At 60.3% G+C, this 18,582-nt stretch overlaps 1 protein-coding gene across 9 annotated transcripts; it reads right to left on the reverse strand.

Moving 5' to 3' along the window:
• Window positions 1-1,206: 1,206 nt before the first annotated feature.
• PLXNB3 (plexin B3) lies at window positions 1,207-18,298 on the reverse strand. Of its 9 annotated transcripts, none has more exons than XM_079124280.1 (36): window positions 17,058-18,289; window positions 15,674-15,785; window positions 13,158-14,201; window positions 12,600-12,779; window positions 11,861-11,989; window positions 11,673-11,773; window positions 10,876-11,008; window positions 10,550-10,706; window positions 10,355-10,463; window positions 10,157-10,271; window positions 9,895-10,020; window positions 9,699-9,815; window positions 9,335-9,428; window positions 9,082-9,251; window positions 8,714-8,865; window positions 8,385-8,490; window positions 7,546-7,676; window positions 7,073-7,249; window positions 6,756-6,951; window positions 6,384-6,623; window positions 6,139-6,300; window positions 5,914-6,065; window positions 5,680-5,780; window positions 5,382-5,605; window positions 5,043-5,221; window positions 4,819-4,885; window positions 4,078-4,405; window positions 3,855-3,958; window positions 3,649-3,742; window positions 3,136-3,314; window positions 2,884-3,044; window positions 2,422-2,569; window positions 2,173-2,240; window positions 2,025-2,100; window positions 1,832-1,906; window positions 1,207-1,527 (listed from the first exon to the last, which is right to left on the reverse strand). In XM_079124280.1, the coding sequence occupies exons 2-36, from the start codon at window positions 15,719-15,721 to the stop codon at window positions 1,423-1,425; spliced, it is 5,748 nt and encodes a 1,915-aa protein (XP_078980406.1). In that variant the 5' UTR covers window positions 15,722-15,785; window positions 17,058-18,289; the 3' UTR covers window positions 1,207-1,422. The 9 variants fall into 9 exon arrangements, with proteins under 9 accessions (XP_078980406.1, XP_078980407.1, XP_078980405.1 ...); XM_079124281.1 differs by having other exon boundaries at window positions 2,173-2,237; window positions 17,058-18,286; XM_079124279.1 differs by having other exon boundaries at window positions 1,845-1,906; window positions 11,673-11,989; window positions 17,058-18,298.
• Window positions 18,299-18,582: the final 284 nt, after the last annotated feature.

The following is an 18,582-nucleotide window of genomic DNA, read 5'->3' on the forward strand; positions in this document are numbered from 1 at the left end:
GAGGGGGCTGCTGTGCTGGGAACATGTAGAGATTCAGTCCCTAAGCCGAGTCTCCTGGTGCCCCAGGACCAGCTGAGGAGGCCCTTTACGTGAGGATGAAGCAATCCGGAACCAAGGCTAAGACGCCTGCACTCCATGACTGGCTGCTGGGGGCCTCCCATGAAAGGATGTAGTTGACATGGTGACCAGGTCCTTAGGCTGAGCTCCATCCCCTCCATACTGCAGGCCACCAGCACTGCTTTTGGAACTTCTGGAGCATTCTGGGAGTCCTACCGGAGTTGACCAATCCCAATCCCACTGGGACCCCATTCCCTGCCCACTTCCAGTCCTGTTTCCAGTTTTCCAGTGTCTCATAGACCCCTAAGACAGTGGGAACCCAGATCTCCCCTGAATGTTGTGACTAAGGGGATCAGGGGCAGGAGCTGAGAGTGACTCATTCCTCCCCCAGAATTCCGCTGCTGTGGCCTGCATGACCTCCCTCCCAGCTCCAGGGCTGGCTACCTGGCCTTCCTCAGTTTCTGCCAACATTTGTCAGGTGCCCACTGTGGGCCAGCACTGACCTGTCTACCCTGGGGAACAAACAGTCCACAGCCACTGCCCAGGAGCTGGGAGGCAATGGAAGGAGCCTGTGGCCTTAGGGCTGTATCCTGAGAGAACAGGAGGAATTTGGTCCCCAAAGGGGACAGGGCAGCACGTGGCAGCACAGGGCACACCCAGGGCCAAGGCCTGCAGACAGAATGTGCTGGAGACCTCCACATGCTGGCCATGCTTCAGCATGGCTAAGAGCTGGGGGATAACAGGCCTTGGGTGGCCGAGGGGCCCTGCCTGGAATCTGTGGGTGCCAGTGTAGGGTTCCAGTAAGGCTGACAAGCACTTTTGCTTTTCGAAAACTCAATGTTTCTAGAGGAGAAGCGGGGCAAGACTGGAGGGAGGGGAAAGTCTGGGACTGCTGGGATAGTACAAATGAAGTGGAGGGGGCTGGGCAATGACGGTGCTTATTCTGAGATGAGAGACTCTTGGTACAGTGTCCTGTGTTAGGAAAGAACTGATCGGGACAGGACAGGCATAGATGGAGGTGGCAGCTTTCTTGTGGGCCCTGGGGAGGTTAGGAAGAGGGTGCTCAGCCATGGGGCCCTGAGGCTCCCAGCCCAAGGAGCCTCTTGAAGTTGACTCTTGCAGCTTGAGACAGGGGCTGGGGACTGGGCTTTGTTGTTGTTTTTAAAAGACATATTTCTGTTTTATTTCCATATTCTCCAGCAAGCAAATAAATACAGTGGGAGAAGGGGTAGGGAATGTTATAAATTAGAAATAAGCCCTGTGGCAAGGCAGTGGGCACTCAACACCACCCAGGCTCTGAGGGCCCTCCTCAGTCACAGGCTCGGTTCAGGGATCATAAGGTACGTGGTGGCAGGTTCTCTAGGCTCACAGGTCTGTCACTTTGTTTTCCACTAGGGCGGCAACCTGCTGCAGGCGGCAAGCTAGCTGCATCTTCTGGCCCACAGGGTCCTCCTCCAGGGCACTGATGATCTGCCAGGGCAGAGGAGAGTACCAACCTGAGCTCCCACCCCTCCGCTCATTAACCCAGGGCTGCCCAGCCCAGCTTCCATCTTAGCAGAGGCTTAAGAGTTCAGGAAATGCTGCTTGGGGCCTCCCTGGGAAATCCAGGTGAAAGTCAAGCCCATGGCTCAACCTGAGCCTTTTCAGCAGAGGCTGACACCCTGTTCCTTTCCTCTGCCTGACTCAGCCATCCTCAGGGACATTGGGCCTCTGTCTCAGCCCCACTTCCCTCAAGGAACCTGCCTCCTGCCCTCCACAGTGCCCTGGGCCTCACCTGGTCATAATACCTGTGGATGTGGTTGTAGAGTTCCTGCAGAGCTTCCAGACAGTGGGAAACAGAAGTATAGTTCTGGGGGCAGCACATGGGGGGCAGTGAGGCCTCAGCCCTGGCCTCAAGCCCCAGGGCTCTCCCTCTGCTCAGTCAGTCCCCCGAGATGGGGAGGGCAGTGCCCTGGGCCATGTCTCACCCCCGAGAGCTCAGCCAGCACGGAGTTCATCTCCTGGTAGCTCACTGGAGCGCTCTGGCGGATGTCTGCGTAGTATCTGGAGAAGGGCGCAGAGTCAGGGGCAGGCATCCTCCAGTGCCTCCCCCGCCCTGAGGGCTCGGACACCTACTTCTCCACCATCTGCTTGTAGCGAGGGATCTCCCGGGCATAGAGCAGTTTGTTCACTGGGGAATCCTGCTTGAGACAGGAAGGACCAGGCGTGAGCAGGGTGTGGGGACCCACCAGCAGCCCTGCTTTCTGGCCAGGGCTCACTGCTCAACTCCACCCAGCTCAGGCTCTCCCCCAGGGTCCCTTGGCTTCCCCTATAGGAATTTTCTCTCCAGCCCCTGCCAGCTGGCGCTGGCAACGCCACCCTCACCCGGCCCACTTTATGCTCCGAGAGGGTGCAGGAGTCGATGAAGGTCTGCGCGATGACGGCCAGGATGGCATCCACGTTGTCTGACACCCGCACATCAAAGAGCAACTGTGGGTTCTTCAAGGCGTTCACCCAGAACCGAAGCAGCAGGCTGGGGACACAGGCCAGGTGTGAGGATGAAGCCTGGTCATTGTGGCCTCCTCCTCTGTGCACTCCAGCCCACCCTGTCCATGCACATGTCACTGGAGCTGTCCACACAGGCAGCCAGGGGCCCCAGCCTTGCTCTTCACTAGGAGCTGTCCTCTTGGCCCAGGTGACGTTCCTGTGAGTCCATGCTGGGGGGCGGGGGGTTGTTGAAAACCTGGGTTCCTGCCTTGGACCTGCAGTCCTGTTCTGAGAATGTCCTTGTCCCTCTGGGACTCAATAGATCAATTACAATAGGCAGGGGGTCAGCAGGAAAGGCACCTGTTTGTCTTCCAAATGTGCAGGGTCTCTGGGTCCTCGATGCCATGTTTTTCTGCCAGCTCATCCAGGAAGTCAAACAGGTACTTGACAGCGATGGGCACAGGCCGGTTCACGCTGAGAATGGCTTGGAAGGTGTCATCCACAAACTTCTGCAGTGTGCCCTGTAGCAGGGGATGAAGGCCCCTCTGCCTCTCTAGGACCATTTCTGCTCCCAAGCCTCCCCTGTGGCCTGGCTCCCCTGGCTACACTGACCTTCATGGAGAGCAGGCGGGTGAGGTAGATTTCTGGGATGGCCTTGGCCCGTGCCCGCTCCCGTTCCCGCTCCCGGAGGCTGCTACGCCGTGCCTTGACTCCTTCTGGCTCCTCAGTGGCCTTCACCAGGTGCCAGAGGCGCACCCCGCCCTCCTCACCATCCTCCAGCATGGGGATGTCTGAGGGCGTGGGAGCCTGGCCTCAGTCCCATGCCTCTGCCCCCAACTTGTACCACTGGCCTGGGGGGCACAGACTGTGCTCCCTGCAGGGTGGCGGTCCAGGGGCTTGCTCAGCCGGACACCTCATGACTCTGGAACCTCCAGGCCTTGGCTCAACCTGGAGCTTTGGCTTGCCTGCTGGGCAGGTGGGGTTGGCAACCCAGGCAAGGGAGATGACATGACCGAGACTCCTTCCTGCCCCTCCTTGGACTCTAGCGAACCTAGCCTAGGGTGGACTCCATCCCTGCTGGTGCTCCTGGGGCAGATAGGTGTGTCTGGGCCCCGAGGGACTCACCCTCTCCTGAGGGGCAGCTCTGAGCCAGGGTCTGGGAGACAGTACCACCATTGTTCAGCTGAGGGATGAGCCCCACTGTTGCTCCGTCTGGGACCTGGTGGGGAACAGGAGAGCAGAGTCTGGTCCCTTCACTGCCATCTGATCCCCGAGGTAGGGGCCTGTCCCCTACTCCCAACCAACCTGCCCTGTTCCTGCCCACCCAGCACCTTGTAGTGCTGCAGAGTGTTGAGTCTCTTCCAGTGGTTTTGAGTCACTGAGGTCAAGTCCTCATCTGACAGGGTTAGGTGACCAGCCAGGCCTGAGCGCCATTCTGGGAAGACCCAGGGAAGCCCATCAGACTGCAACCTGTTCCCCATTTGTAATAAAGCAGAGCTGAGAGGCTACGTGGTAGAGGCAGTAGAGGCAGGGTAGGTGGGCTGGATCTCTCACCGAGGTCTAAGGCATGCACTGAGGGCCTCTGGGAAAAGGGGGTGCCCTTGTAGACTTGGTCCAACACCTTCTCCTTGACTTGGGTGATGGTGTCTGTGTCAAGCACCCGGGCAGGCAAACGCTGCATCTCGCTGCTCCCTGTGGGCCCGCCAGCCCCAGGGCCCACGAGCACCATCAGTGTCAGGGGCCGGAACTCCACATCCTCCCGCAACAGATGGCTATCATTCAGGGTCCGTTTTGCCTTGCCTGTCACGGCATCCACAGGGCCCTTGTCCACCTGGTACTGGATGGCCCGGAGGAGCATGTACAGTGGCTCACCAGCCACTTCCTGCAACCATCAAGGTGGACTGGTATTGGTCACGGGCCAGGGTGCTCAGCGATGCCCAGCAGAGGGCATAGTGGGAGTGAAAGGGGCAACCAACAGCCCAGAGCAAGGATAGGTGGACAGGCCTCTGGACTGGGACCCCCATCCCTTTTCGCCTCTGACTTGACTCTGGCCCTGGAAAGGGTTTGAAGTCTTCCCTTTCCAGTACTCCCTCTGGCTGGGCCTCGCAGTGGGCCTGCAGGACAGGTCGATGGTTCTCATGACCTTCATTTGATGGCCCATCCTGGGTCCTGGACAAGGCCACTGGGGGAGTTTGGGCACTGGTCAGAGAAGCTACAGGCAGGCAACAGCCCCCAAGAGCTGGGGGGCAAGAGGGTGCCATCCGGGCTGGGGGCAGGCTGCACAGTGTCCCTCACCCTCAGGAAGGCATAGAGACAGATGGACAGCCAGTTGGTGAGCAGCTTCTCCACCATAGTCTCCGTCCTGTGGGGAGGAAGTTCCAGGTCCCTGGTGAGAATGTCCCTCGACTCCTCTTCTAAACCCCCCCTGGCTCTACTGCCCCAGGGCAGAGCCTGCCCAGGGTGGGGACAGGTTAGTGGTGAGCCCCTGTCCCTGCCACCATGCCCAGGTCAAGACCAACCTGCGTAGCATGAGCTTGGGGTTCTTGTGTACATAATGGGCTGCCAGGTCACCAAGCAGAGTCCTCATGATGTCGGTCAAATACTCGAGCTTGCCATGCAGCACCAGGGACAGGAGCGAAGCCACGTGGCAGCGGTCCCTCTGGGAGAAGCCAGGCTGCTCTTCCAGGGTGTGGATGAGCTAGGCAGGAAGCTGGTGTTCACTCTGGGGAGCCCCATGAATTCCTCCACTTCTGCGCTCACACCTCTCGCCCGGCCAGCCTGGCCTGTCCCTAGCCCCAACTCTCTGCCCACATAGGCCCTCTGCCTGGCCTGTCCCCAAGCACCCAGGAGGCCCTCACCGTGAGGAGGAAGAGTTTGCTGTTGAGCAGGTTGGAGAGTTGAGTGAGGCCCTGGCGAACCGTGGCCCGGCGGCCTTCTTCCTCAGGCCCCTCGAGCTCTGGAAGCAGCGGGCAGCCACCATGTCCAGGAAAGAAGGCACGCTCGGCGTATGTGCGGTAGTCCAGGAAGGGGATGCCGCTGGCCTCCAGGTCACTGCTGAGGTCTGTCATCTCGGTCATCAGGTCTGCAGGCCAGGAGCCACTGAGATGCGGGCTCAGGCCCAGTGGGTCCTCTGCTCCCTTTCCTGCCCCCACACACCTGTGAACTCTTTGCGGCACTGGTCGCCCACACCTGTCTCCAGGTTCTCCAGCTGCACCAGCACCTTCTGGTAGTCCCGCAGGGCCTGCTTGCTCTTGTGCCTGCAGCCAAGGGCCACATGTCAGCCACAGCCCTAGGCCAGGATGGCCACTTACCCAGGTCCTGCCATGGGACATCCTTGCCAGGAGTGAAGAGGGAAGTTTGCGCAGGTGCGCACAGGGGCAGAGCCCTCACCTGTACATGAGGGTGAGGAGGAGCACGGCGGCGATCAGCACAGCAGCACCCATGCCCAGGCCCACCTGGGCCTCCACAGGGAAGGTGGACATGGTGGGCTCCGCCTCATACTGGACAGGGCCCAGGGCCAGGCGCACGTTGCCCATCTGCACCTGGGGGCGTGGGGCAGGGCTCCTGAGCACAGGCCTGCAGCCTGCAGCCCGCCCGCCAGGGGCACACACTCACCACGAACTGCGGCAAGGCACTGGAGCTGTTGGTGGGCTGAGGGGCGTGTGGGGGCGGCTCGCAGTACAGGTGGGTGAGCGTGAGTGTCTTCACCAGGCACTCGCCGTCGCCGATGTGCACGCGCACCTCCTCTTTGCTGATTCCCAGATTGAGGCCCTCACCCTGGGATACATGCCAGGAGCCTGAGCCGGCTGCCCGCACTGGGGGCCTGAGCGCCCTGGGAGCGCACAGCTGAGGACACTCACCTCCACATCCAGCACGTGACCCGGCTTGAGGCGATAGGGGCGGGCAAGGCCCTCCCGACTGAGCGGGGCCAGGCGGGGGTTGGGCTGGTACAGGAAGCTCCGGCCCCCACTGGCACTGGCAAAGTCCACCTGCACATTGTCCAGGGCGAAGAAGACCCGCTTTGGGTGGGCCCCATCTGGTACAGCAGGGCTGCGGCACAGGAGGAGGCCAGACGAGTTGACAGAGCAGACGGTGGAGCACTGCGGGGCAGTCAGGACCAGAGGCATAGGTGGGTGAGTTGGGGCTCCCCTTTTCGTTCCTGTGGACATACTGGCTGGCCCTGCCCCCCTCACTGGGACAGCCCTGTCACCAGCTGGTGTGGAGGGACTCACTTGCAGCAAGCCTCCCCCAAGCTGGATACAAGCCTGGGGCTCTGCAGCAGGGGCCTCACAGCTCCTCCTTGGGGTTAGGTCCTGGGGCTGAGCCCCCAAAGCCTTCACCTCTGTCTCGGCCTCCAGCCACACGGACAGCAGGGGCTGCCACACCACGTCCAGGCCCGTGCCCCGGACACGGATCAGGCGCCCACCCCTGTGCCAGGATGGAGGTCAGAGGGTGGGAGGGTGGTGGGCAACCCCGCCCAGCCCCAGCCTCCCCATCTCCCCTCTGGCTCAGTCCACAGGCTGCTCCAAGGGCTGGCCAGGCTTCTCACCCCCGGAAGCTGACGCTGGGCTCTGCCGCCACAAGCTGGGGGTTGGCAGTGTAGCGGAAGGGGCTGCCGAGCAGCCTGCGCTCAGCATGGCCAAAGACCACAAGGACCGCTGCTTCTCCTGGTGCGGCCCTGGGCATAGTGCGGCACACGATGGTCTTGGGACACACTGGCTCCTGGCTTCAGGGAGTGCAGGAGGAATTTTCACCTTGGGCTCTCACTGTTACCTTTCATCCCCAGCCCTGACCCAGTCCCCACGACAGGCCCACTTTGCCTCCCGCAACAAGGGCAGAGACCACTGAGGCCGGCATAGCACTATTTCTCTTGAAATTTGATGGTGGCCTTGAATCCACTGCCCCCACTGTATAGGAGGGGACACTAAGGCCTGCAGGGTGTGTCCCCTACTTGACAGCAGCCAGGCCTGGGCTAGGAGGCAAGGGACTTTGCACCTGCTGGGTATCAGGGTGGATACTTACATAGGACAGGTTTGGCCACCCACAAAGGCAGTGATGTTGCCTCCTGTCTGGAGGTGCTGCCCATGAATGGTGAGCTGGGTGCCCCCTGCTTGAGGACCCCACTGGGGACTCAGGCTCAGCAGGACAGGATCCTGGGGAACAGGGCAGACTGGGGTAGGCGTGGCAGCCTGGCCTGGTGCTTCCTTACCCGGGGCCCATCCCCAGGCCCGATTCTTGGTTTCTTAAGTGTCAGGAGCTGCAGCTGACCATGCCTTCCTTCTGGAAGCACAGTTCTGGCTTGGGCAGCTCCACATTTGCCAGCTTTCCTCCCATCTGCCCCTGCCCGGAGTCTCTCCTCACCATCAGTCTTTCCCCTCGGTACTGACTTACTTGCACGCCGAGTTAGACCCCAAAATCCAATTGCCTTCTCGAGGTGCTTGTGTGCCAGGCAGAACTCCTGGTCCCGACCCACCCCTGCCTCCTACTGTTACCACCCTGGGATACCCGCCCCAGAAATGACCCTCCTAGATGCCCAGGGCTCAGGCTAGCATCTGAGGTGTCCCCACACTCCCCTGTCCCCTGCTCCTGCACGTTCTGATGGCTCTATGCCCAGAGTGATGCAGCTGCCCACCATACTTGCTGCTTTTGCTGCCTACCACCCTCCTGGGCAACTGCCAATGGCAATGTCCTTGCTATCCTGCCACTGTCCCCAGCCTGCTGTCCACTGAGATCATGTGGCTTCCCTTCTAGAAACAGCAGTGCTTCCTGCAACCCTTGGATCCAGTTTGACGTGTCCACTTAGCTGTTTAGACCCCTTCCCACTGTCTCCTGCACTATGCCACCCTGGGGTAGGCACTGACCTGGTAGGTGAAGTGCTGGGTTGAGATGCCTGGTGGCCGACTCTTAATGGCCACTTGGACTGGCCCAGTGGTGCCATTGGGGGCAGGAGATGTCACACACACAATCCTGATGAGCCAAGGTCCGGTTGCTGCTCAGAGCCCCCTGGGAGCCTTGGACAGCCTGCCAGCCACCTCCTGGAGCTGTCCCTCTCCCTCTTACCTGACCTGCTCTCTCTCCCTTGCCCACTCACTTTCCTTTTGTACTCTCACCCAGGGTCCCATATTTCTGGATTGCAAGCCTCCCTTCTCCCTGGATAGCACCCCCTACTCCTCTTGCAGGGGCACCTCACCGGGTAGAGGTGCGGTAGAGAGCAGGCTCAGGGCTGCAGGGCCGGCCAGCCACATGCACAGCGTCTTGCACATCAGCAAAGGCCCGGCCCAGGTTAGAGCCCAGGATGGTGAGGGCCAAGCCACCCTCTGGGGGGCCGGTCAGGGGCTCAATCTGTATCAGGGAAAGATGGCAGATGGGGCACTCCAAACTCACATCCCACCCTGCAGCAGTGGTGCCCAGCCAACCAACTGGACAGTGGCTAGGCCAGGCTGTTAGGGATTGGGGGCCTGAGGCAGTTAGTCTGCTCTGAGGAAGATAGGACAGTGAGGGGCAGGGGAAGGGGTGGGAGACTGGGCCATGGAGAAGGGTGGGGAGCAAGTGGCTCACTGTATCAATGCTGGGCATGGGACACAACAGTTCCACAGCTCCTGGTGGGCACAGAGGCCCGTAACGACAGGTAGGCTGGCCATCACCACACCACAGGCAGCCCAGGCTCCGGTTGGCTGCCTGGCAGTGGCTACAGTCGGGGTGACCCACGGCACAGTCATACAGGATCACTAGGAAAGGCCAGGCATGCTCTGAGGTAGCACCCCTGTGTCGCATCCCCTTCCCCCTCCTGCCCTGCTACCCCCAAGCTCACCATGAAAAGCATGGGCATTGTCCAGCCGCTGGACCTCCCCCCTGGTGACGTAGATGGGCACCGGGAGCTCCCGCTGGGACATGGAGGGATGGAACTGTGGGTGGAGGGCAGGGTCAGACTCCACCCCACTTGGGGCAGCCCCACCTCCCGCCTCCCCTAGGGTACTCCCTCGAATGGCTGTGCCTGCCCCCCAGGGCACTCAGGGGCAGAGACTGTGAGCACCGGGTCTGCCACATGCTCAGGGCACAGAGCAGGCTCTCATGAGTGGCAACAGGATGAAGAAGGACTGGGGAAGCTGGGGGAGGTGGGAAGCGGGCTACAGAAGGTGCCTGGCAGCAGGTGAGGCCAAGGTGCTGCCACCCACCTGTTGGGCCCGGCAGTGAATGAGGCCGGCGTCCGCAGTTGTCTCCTCCAGGGAGGCCGGCAGCCTCTGCAGCGCTCCAGGCAGCTCCAGCCAGCAGTGGTAGGTGGCAGGCAGGCCCTGGGGGGCATGCTGTCAGTCCCCCGGACACTGTCATCTTCCCCGCACCGTCCCCAGCCCCTACCACCTGACCACTCACTCGGAAATACTGAAGGTTCTGGACGTGCAGGGCCAGATGGCTCTCCCAGCCCACAGGCACCAAGTGGGGACCCGCCAGGCCCATGATCTGGGGGCAAGCCTCCGGGCCACGCACCTGGATATCCACCTGGGGAAAGGAGAGCCCTCAGCCCTTCAGAGCTGCAGGAGCCCACCTGGGCAGCTCTGCCTCGGTTTGCAGTGCCCGTGGGGGTGGTTGTAGGGGGCTGAGTGGGCGAAGGGAGCCCTGGGTCCGGTATACCCACCTCCTGGGCACTGTAGACTGTCCTCTCACCCTCTGGGCAGTGTTCCCCGTGTACACAGTGGCTGCTCTGGGGGCACCAGTGGCACTGCCAAAGGCTGCTCACACAGGCACGGCAGCTGCAGGGATAGGGGTCTGCTCAGGCTGCATGCCATCTCAGGTTGCCACCCCTACCCAGAAGGAGCCAGGCCAAGGAACTCACGGAGCAGCCACCTCCAAGGTCTGCACAGCACTGCAGTCATAGAAAGAGAAGCTGGTGGCAGCCACGGCCACATCTTCAAACATGAGAGCCAGGGGCAGGGTGATGTGGTCTAGAGGGGATGGTGTGAGTAGAGCAAGGCGCGTGGCTCTGGCCTGTCCTCTTCCCACCCTGGCCCCTTCCCAGGGGCCCCCTCACCTGTGCCTGGAGGGTTAAGAGGCACCTGGTCTTGGGGAGGGGTGACACAGGCCACGTGGGGCCCTTCCACATGAGCCAAGCTATCGTAGTCCCCAAAGGCACAATGGAAGTATTCATCCATAGCCAGGGTGGGCAGCCGGGGGACAGACAAGGTGACCTGGGACACATGAAAGGGAAACAGGACAATGGAGCTGGGCAAGAAGAGGGGGCGAGCAGGCAAGATCTACGGTGGGGGCAGGAGCAGAGGCCGTTGGGAGGCAGCCGGGGGCACCCCGCCAGGCAGTGGCAGTGTGGCCTGGAAGGTGCAGTGGTGGCGGGTGCTGTACCTGGCCCTGCTCCTGGCGAGGGTGGTGGGCTGGCAGCAGACTCTGGATGTGGAGGCAGCGGCTGTCCTCCTCGTAGCTCCACAGCCACTGGTTCGGCTGGGCTGCCCGCCTGCACTGGCTCTTCCGGGTGCACCTGCCGGGCAGGGGCCCATCATCTCATTGAGTGTATCTTGGGCTCCCTGGGGGACTGGGAGGTTGGCCCAGCTGGAGCACAGTGAGCAGGGGTGGTGAGGGGAATGGGTTAAGCTGGGGGGCTTCACAGGTACCAGGCATTGAATCCAGGGGTACTTAACTACTGAGCCACAGTCCTTTTTACTTCTTATTTAGAGACAGGGTCTCACTGAGTTGCTTAGGTCTTGCTAAGTTGCTGAGGCTGGTTTCGAACTTGTGACCCTCCTGCCTCAGCCTCCTGAGCTGTTGGGATTACAGGCATGTGCCCCCGCACTGGGCTGCTGTGCATCTTTGTCTAGCTCAAGGTTTTGCTTTCGCTCTTGACTGTGAGAGAGGCACCTGCTGCTGGGCTGCTGCGTGGAGCCTGGGTTGGGGGGGGTTGAAGTGGGCCAGGGACACTGTCAGCTGGACAGGGGTCCTGGGAGAGGTGGCAGATGCCTGAATCCAGGGTGGGGCTGCTGGAAATGAGAAGTGGATGGGTTGGGCAATGTCAGGCAGCCAGTGCCACCCAGATTCATGGCTGGGTGGATGGGCAGGATCGAGCAAGTAGGGCTGGTCTCTTGGCACACCCAGAACCGCTCTGGTTGTACCTGTTGGCACAAGCCAGGGCACAGGACCACACTCACCTGCCCTGCAGGATGCACCAGCCGCACAGTGGGTCCCGGGCCTGGAGGCAGCTGGTGCAATCGGGGAACTGGGGGCAGGCTGCCACAGGTACCCTGCTAACCTGGGTGAGCAGCAAGGGAGAAAACTGGTGGTGGTGGAGACTTGGGCCACATGTGGACCTGGCCCTGGGTCCTGGGACAGCCCTCACCTGTTGGGCAGTCAGGACATAGAGGTGACCACCATTGCTGTCCACCAGCAGGTCTGGGCTGATGGGTGAGCCAGGAGGCCCCACTTGCTGGGACTGGTACACCTGGCCTTGGGAGCTGTTGAGAAAGACCTGGGCAGGGGCACAAGGACAGGGCTGGACCATCAACTCTCCAGATGGCCAGAGGTTCACTGTTCAGGGTACATGCTCTCCTCCAGCAGGGTCTCTGTTTCAGGAACATAAACACTCTCAGGGAGCACCACCTCTCCCCAGAGCCATCCAGGGAAGGACGTCTGGCTTCCCCCTTCAGCGCCCTCAGAGTCAGGGCACTCTCCAAGGAGCCATGATGCCGGAGCAGCAGCACCCTGGATTTCTGCCACAGACAGGCAGGTGGCTAGGAGACAGGAGTTTCCCTGGAGAGACTCCTAGGCTCAGTCTGGCTCTGAGTGCCATGCCTGCCTGTACTGCTCCCACGTCACCCCCACCCACCTTGACCAGTGAAGGCAGGGCCACGCCGAGGCTCCTGGGCAGTCATCCTAAGCTTCCATCTGGGAGTCATAGTAGGAGGCGCACCCCACCAGATGTCAGGGTGTGGTGAGGCCCTCTGACCCACCAGTGGAATGCAGGCTGAGAGGTGGAGGGTTTGGAAGGCTTCCCTGAGCCACTGGACAGGCAGCAAGGCTGGATGCAGCCTGGCAGTATGCAGGCTGCACTAGGGTGCCCCCCTCGGTCAGGCTCTCACCTTGTGTAGCTGGCCCTGGGTGTCCCCCAGGAAGGCTATCATGTGCCCATCTGCCTGGAGGGCTGCCACGGCGCTGATGGGATGCCCAAGCTGCAGCAGAGGCTGTGCCTCCAGGGGCTGGTGGCCAGCGATGGGGCTGGGGGTGTGCTCATCACCACAGGGATACGACTCGGGGGAGTCCTAGACAGGTAAGGAGTGGAAATTAGCTTCCAGGAGAGGCCCAGGCAGCCAGTGACAGGGGAGCTGGGAGAGACCTGGGGGTGAGCGATCGGCGCCGGGAGCTGAGAGGCTGGGTCACCAAGCCCCATGACACAACAAGTTTGCCTCACAGAGGGAGAAAGGTGTAAAGAAACAGGCTGAAAGCAAGCAGGAGACTTGGAGACAGGATGTCCCCCTGTTGACATCCCCTGGCCAAGAGGTCAGCCAGCTACTTGTCACTGGAGAGCACCCTGCCCCAAGCTATGGAAGGAGCGATGATGTGGTGGGCAAGCAAGCTGAGGTGCAGAAGAGGAAGGCAAGACACTGTCAGAATCTGGGAACCAGGCCCTGGCCACTCACAGCAGGCAGAGTGACACAGCGTGATGTGACACCATACTCCACGGTGGCTTCCTCCATGCCGCTGGGTCCTCGACCACCTGCCGTATAGCAAAGTCGCCGGGCCCGCTCCATGCTCCCATCCACCTCAGCCAGGGGAAAGGCACACAGGGCCGCCTGGGCCCCACTTGGGCCTGTGGCAAATGCCCCCAGCAAGGTGCCCGGGGCGAGGAAGGCAGCCTGGATGAGGCCCTGGCCCCGGCAGGCAAGGGGCACTTCCACATAGGAGTAAAGGTTGGTATCCCCCAGGCAGATGCGGGCCACATAGGAGTGGTACTCAGCCTGGGCCCGGGCCCCACGGCGACGGAAGATGAAGTAGGCAGACTGGGCATCAGCAAAGGCCCCCACGTAGCTGTTGTTGTAGTCAGAAAAGTCACCCACCACCAGGCGGCCCAGGCCCTCACTGGAGAAGGGCTGCGGCCCGGTCAGCTGGCGCACTGTCAGGGGTGGCACCCCAGCTGACAGCTTGCCCGCCAGGCCTCTAGCCACCAGCAGGAGGTCCCGGCCTGGCAAGGGCACCACCAGGCCCACTGTGGCCACACCTGGGGTGTTGGCAGCCACAAACTGCCCGTCGCCGGGGTCCTCGGCCTGGTACAGCACCTCGGTCACATCCCCAAGGCGCCGCTTCTCGCACACGCCCTGCCTCGCCTGCCCGCAGGCCACCAGCTCCTGGGCCCTGCTGCTCACCAACAGAAGCTGGTTGGCATTATCAGTGAGCCGGGCCTGAGGACACTCAGCGGGGTCACGGAAAGGCACGCAGTCGGGACTGTCGATGACAGGGCCCGTGACAGCCATAGCCTCGAGCTGCAGCTCAGGGCTGAGCTGGAAGAGGCGGTTCACCGCGCCCACGTAGAGAGAGCCCTGGCCGGGCGCCAGCACCAGGTGGTTGAAGGTGGTGTTGGGTGCAGAGAAGTGATGAGCCCCTGCCAAGGGCAGTGGTGTCGGGGACAGCAGGAGCAGCAGCAGGAGATGGAGGTAGAAGGAAGGCCAGGCAGCCATCCCTGGAACCTGGGGGAGAGCCAGGTGATGTGAAAGCTGGTAGGAGGGAGTTGCCAGTACCCCGCTCCCCAGTAGGCACAAGCCAGGGCAGAAGGGGCAAGAAGGGAGGAGGCAGAGATGCGACTAGAGAGGAAGGCAGGGTGGAGAGTCTAGAAGAGAGAGGCTCAGAGCCCAGGAGCAGTCAGGAGGCAGAAAGAGAGAGAGCAGAGAGAGAGAGAGAGAGACAGAGGGGGCACAGAGAAAGGCAGTCAGAGAGAGGACAGAAAGAGGGACAAAGAAAATGTCCAAGAGTTGGAGAAAAAGCAGGGGCGGGGGTGGGGGCACGAGCAAGCACGTGCACATGCGCACAGGCAGGGGATGAATTCTTCCGTCTTCTACTTTATATGCATCTAGACTATAGAATGGGGGCACATCCTGAAAAGCCACAAGAGCATGACCAGAGGGACTCTGAGTGACAGCGTGGAGGGGAGGAGAGAGGAAGGGGCATGAGAGAAGGAAGGCGGGGTGGCAGGGGAAGCCACATAGCAGGGTGACCCTGCACCAGCCATCCAGACAAGAGAGATGGCATGGGGACAAGAAGAGTGAGGCCACCATGTGACCAGGGGAGATACCCGTGGTACAAGGAATAGGGATCCCTCTCTAGCTGGGAGAGAGCAAGCCAGGGAAGATGGCGGAAGCTGGGCAGCCGCCTGCTAAGACACGGCCAGCCACAGCCCACCTGCCCCATGCCAGAGCCACACCACAGAGGGTCTTAGACCACCTCAGGGTGGCCAGAGCAGGGAAGGAGGAAAAGCTTCAAGCCATCCGGGAGGGTGCAGGGACACCAGGGGCAGCAAGAGGCAAGGCAGGATGGAGGGGTAGAGGAAGGCCCGCCCTTGTGGTCAGGGTCTGTTGGGCCCTGACGCTAGAAGAGTCCTCAGTGTGGGAGGGTTGAGGAGGAAGCCAGTCTCAGTGAGAAGGCGAGGCAGAAAGACAGAGGGAGCAGGGCCTGAGTCAAGGCAGCCCCAGAGTGTGCCTGCAGGGGACCGTGAGTCTGAGCCCCTGAGGGCGAGGGTGGGTCCCCAACCCTCCAGAGGAGGCACGATCAAAGCTCCTGCCCCCAACGCTGTCAGCAGCAGCCATTGCCCAGCAGCCTGCAGACTAGCGACCTGGGCAGAGCCTTGGGGAGGGGGCAAAAGCTGGCAGCAGGCCCTGAATTGAACTGTGGTCTGCACGGCTGGACGTGTGGGCATATGCCTGCCAGGAGCCACCCACTGCCACTCAGGCCTAGGGCCAAGCCCCAGGAAGGCCCTGGAACCCCTTATCTCAGGAACACAGGCAGGAAGGGACAGACATTTCCTTTAGATCCTAGTGTGTGGAGGAGTCACAGGACACTAGAGCCCTGTCAAAGCTTCCCTGTGTCCTGAGCCCTGGTCTGGGCTAGTTTACCTCATCCTGCCCCCTCAGGGACATCTTTGGGGATGTGGGGCCCAGGTACTTACCAGCACCAAGGAGTGCAGCGGTGGGGTCTCCTGAGCAGCGTGGCACATCTCTTCAGTTCAGCTGCCCTGGGGCAGTGATGATGGGCACAAGATGGCTGTGGAGGGCATTGTCCTGAGTGGGAGGGAGACAGTTGAGGCTCAGCCCCATTCATGCCGGCCCTGGGGGAGGAAGGGGGCGGGGGATGGGGGGACCGAGGGCCTGGCGACCGGGCTCCACCACAGCTGGCAGCTTTGTCAATAGTGGCTGGGCTAAGGCAGCCCTGCCTCCACCCCAACAATATCCCCTCTGTCCAGAGGGCCAGGCCAGGGACCCACTATCTGGTGCTTTTACCCCCACCCAGGCTGTTCTGGCCAGGGGGCTCCCTACCACTCTCCGCCTCCAGGGAGACACCCCCTGGAATCTGGTGACAAAGGGACAGGGTTTCCTCCAGCCAGTCCTCCCCATCTGACCCACAACTTTTCTGCCAGCCCAAGGCACCCCACCCTGAGTTCCCCTGGATCCCTGTGAAGGACACAGGGTGAACTTCAGAGCCCCCACAACAGGGTCAGAGGCACTGAACCCCTATAAATGCCAGCCTTGGCCTCAGTAGCCTTGGTGCCTGGCTGAAGTGCCAGTCTGGGCCCTCAATGGCTGCCTTTGTTCAGGCTGGGGGCAGAGGAGACGCTGACAAAGGCAACCCATGCAGAGGACTTTCTCCCCCTCCCCCACTCAGCCCTGCCCCAGGGGCTTGGCCAAGTCGTGCCAGGTACAGCCAATGGAGGATGCTGCACAGGAGGAGGCTGACACAAAGAGGACCCACAGGAGGGGGCTGAGGGGCTTGGCCACAGGGTGCCCACCCTTAGCTTCAGACGTGCAGCTGGCTGCTGGCTGCTTGCTCCCTTCCAGGGAATTGCCCTCCATGCCTGGGGTGGGGAAGGGAGGGCAGCTGGTTCCCGTCACCCTGGTAGGGCACTCTGGGGCCATTAGCCTCACTGCCATGGTGCAGGGCAGGTGCGCTCAGACTGGGGTCCCTGCCTCCCTCATAAGGTGCAGCAGCAATGCGCTCCAGGGTAAGGTGGCAGCAGCTTGCTGCCACCTGGCTGAACCAGTTGGGTTGCTGTGGGGGCAGGGAGCCTGCACCGTGCCCCAGGCTGGCGTCAGCTTTCCAACTTGGGATCAGAAGCCCTGGTCCCCCACCTCCTAGCACCAGCACCCCCTCCATGTCCCCAGGCATCAGGGGGTATCTTTGCTGGCTGCGCTACTGCTTGAAGGCCTTTGTCTGACCCCAGCTAGCCAGCCCTACGCACTCTGGCTTCTCCCAGCCTTAGCATATCCCAGGGTGCTGTCCGTCAGCCCAGAGCCCCCCTGCACCCCACACCAACACCAGCCACAGTTCCTGCTTACCTGTAGAAGCCAGCGGCAGGCTGAGGAGCAGCTGGCAGTACCAGGAGTGTGTCCTAGTAGAGTCCCAGCCTCCTTCCCCACAATGCAATCACACCAGCCTGACTCGTCCCGGCGAGCCCTGCCAGGCAGCCCAGCCTCTCCCTGCCCGCCCCTTTGCCTGGTGGCACAGGGCAGGGCGCTGCTACCCTTTGCTGGCCTCCACAGGCTCAGAGACGGGCCAGCTGCAGGCACCAGGCAGGGGCAGGTGAGAACATGGGTGCTCTCCTACTGCACCATATCCCCAGCCTTTTTTCGAATTTTTATCCTTAAACTTAGGTCTTGCTAAATTGCCCGGGCCGCCTTGAACTTGAGATCCTCCTGCCTCAGCCTTCTGAGTTGTTGGGATTACAGGCTTGAGCCACCACGCCTGGCTTTCTTTGTTAGTTTGTGGGCATTCTTTCCATATTCTAGATACATACCAATCCTTGAACTGTAGTCCTGCCTCCGCCACCTGAGCTGCTGCGATGACTGGCTTTAATTCATTTGGAAGGAATATGTACCTGGTGGGAGGTAGGCATGTAACCTGATCTTTCTTCAAAGGGACAATTGTCCCTCCTGGGGTCACGTCATTTCTTCTCCTTTTGCTCCTCCTTGCTTGTTGTCCTACAGGCATTCACTGTGCCGGTCTTCCAATCCCATTCTGACTGTATGGTTCTATAGACCAGCTATTGTATAGTGGCAACCATTGTACATTCATTTTGTAGCACATAACCTTATAAACTCTCTTATTAAGCCTAAGAGTTGTCTGGATTCCCTTTGTGGATTCTTTTTGGTTTTCTGCTTACACATCGTATCATCTGCAAGTAATGACTGTTTTCTTTCTTCTCCTCCAGTCCTTTAAATTTTGATTTCTTTTTCTTGCCTTACTTCCTCATACAATACGATGTTGAATAGAAGCAAAAAACTATCATCAATGTTTTATTATTTAGTATGATGTTTGCAGGGGTGTTTGGTAGATCCCTTTATGAAATTAAGGAGTTCCTTTCCATTCATAGTTTGTTGTATGTTGAATTTTTTAAAATATATTTTCAGTTGTTGATGGACCTTTTTATTATTTATATGCGGTGCTGAGAATCGAACCCAGTGCCTCACACATGCTAGGCAAGCGTTCCTCCACTGAGCCATGGCTCCAGCCCTATGTTGAATTTTTAAACTGCCTTTTCTGAATACATTGAGAGAAACACAGGGTTTCCCCTCTTATCTATTAACAAGGTAAATTATATTAATTAATTTTCTATTTTTTTGGCACTGGGGATTGAACCCAGGGGTGCTTAACTACTTCCCCAGCTCTTTGTTTGGAGGGGAGTAGGGTACTGGGAATTGAACCCAGGGGTACTTGACCACTGAGCCACATCCCCAGCTCAATTTTGTATTTTATTTAGAGACAGGGTCTCACTGAGTTGCTTAGTGCCTTGCTGGTGAGGCTGGCTTTGGATTCATGATCCTCCTGCCTTGGCCTCCCAAGCCACTGGGATTACAGGTGCGC

Source organism: Sciurus vulgaris (assembly GCF_902686455.1).
Source record: "Sciurus vulgaris genome assembly, chromosome: X".
In the NCBI taxonomy this organism is placed as follows: Eukaryota; Metazoa; Chordata; class Mammalia; order Rodentia; family Sciuridae; genus Sciurus; species Sciurus vulgaris.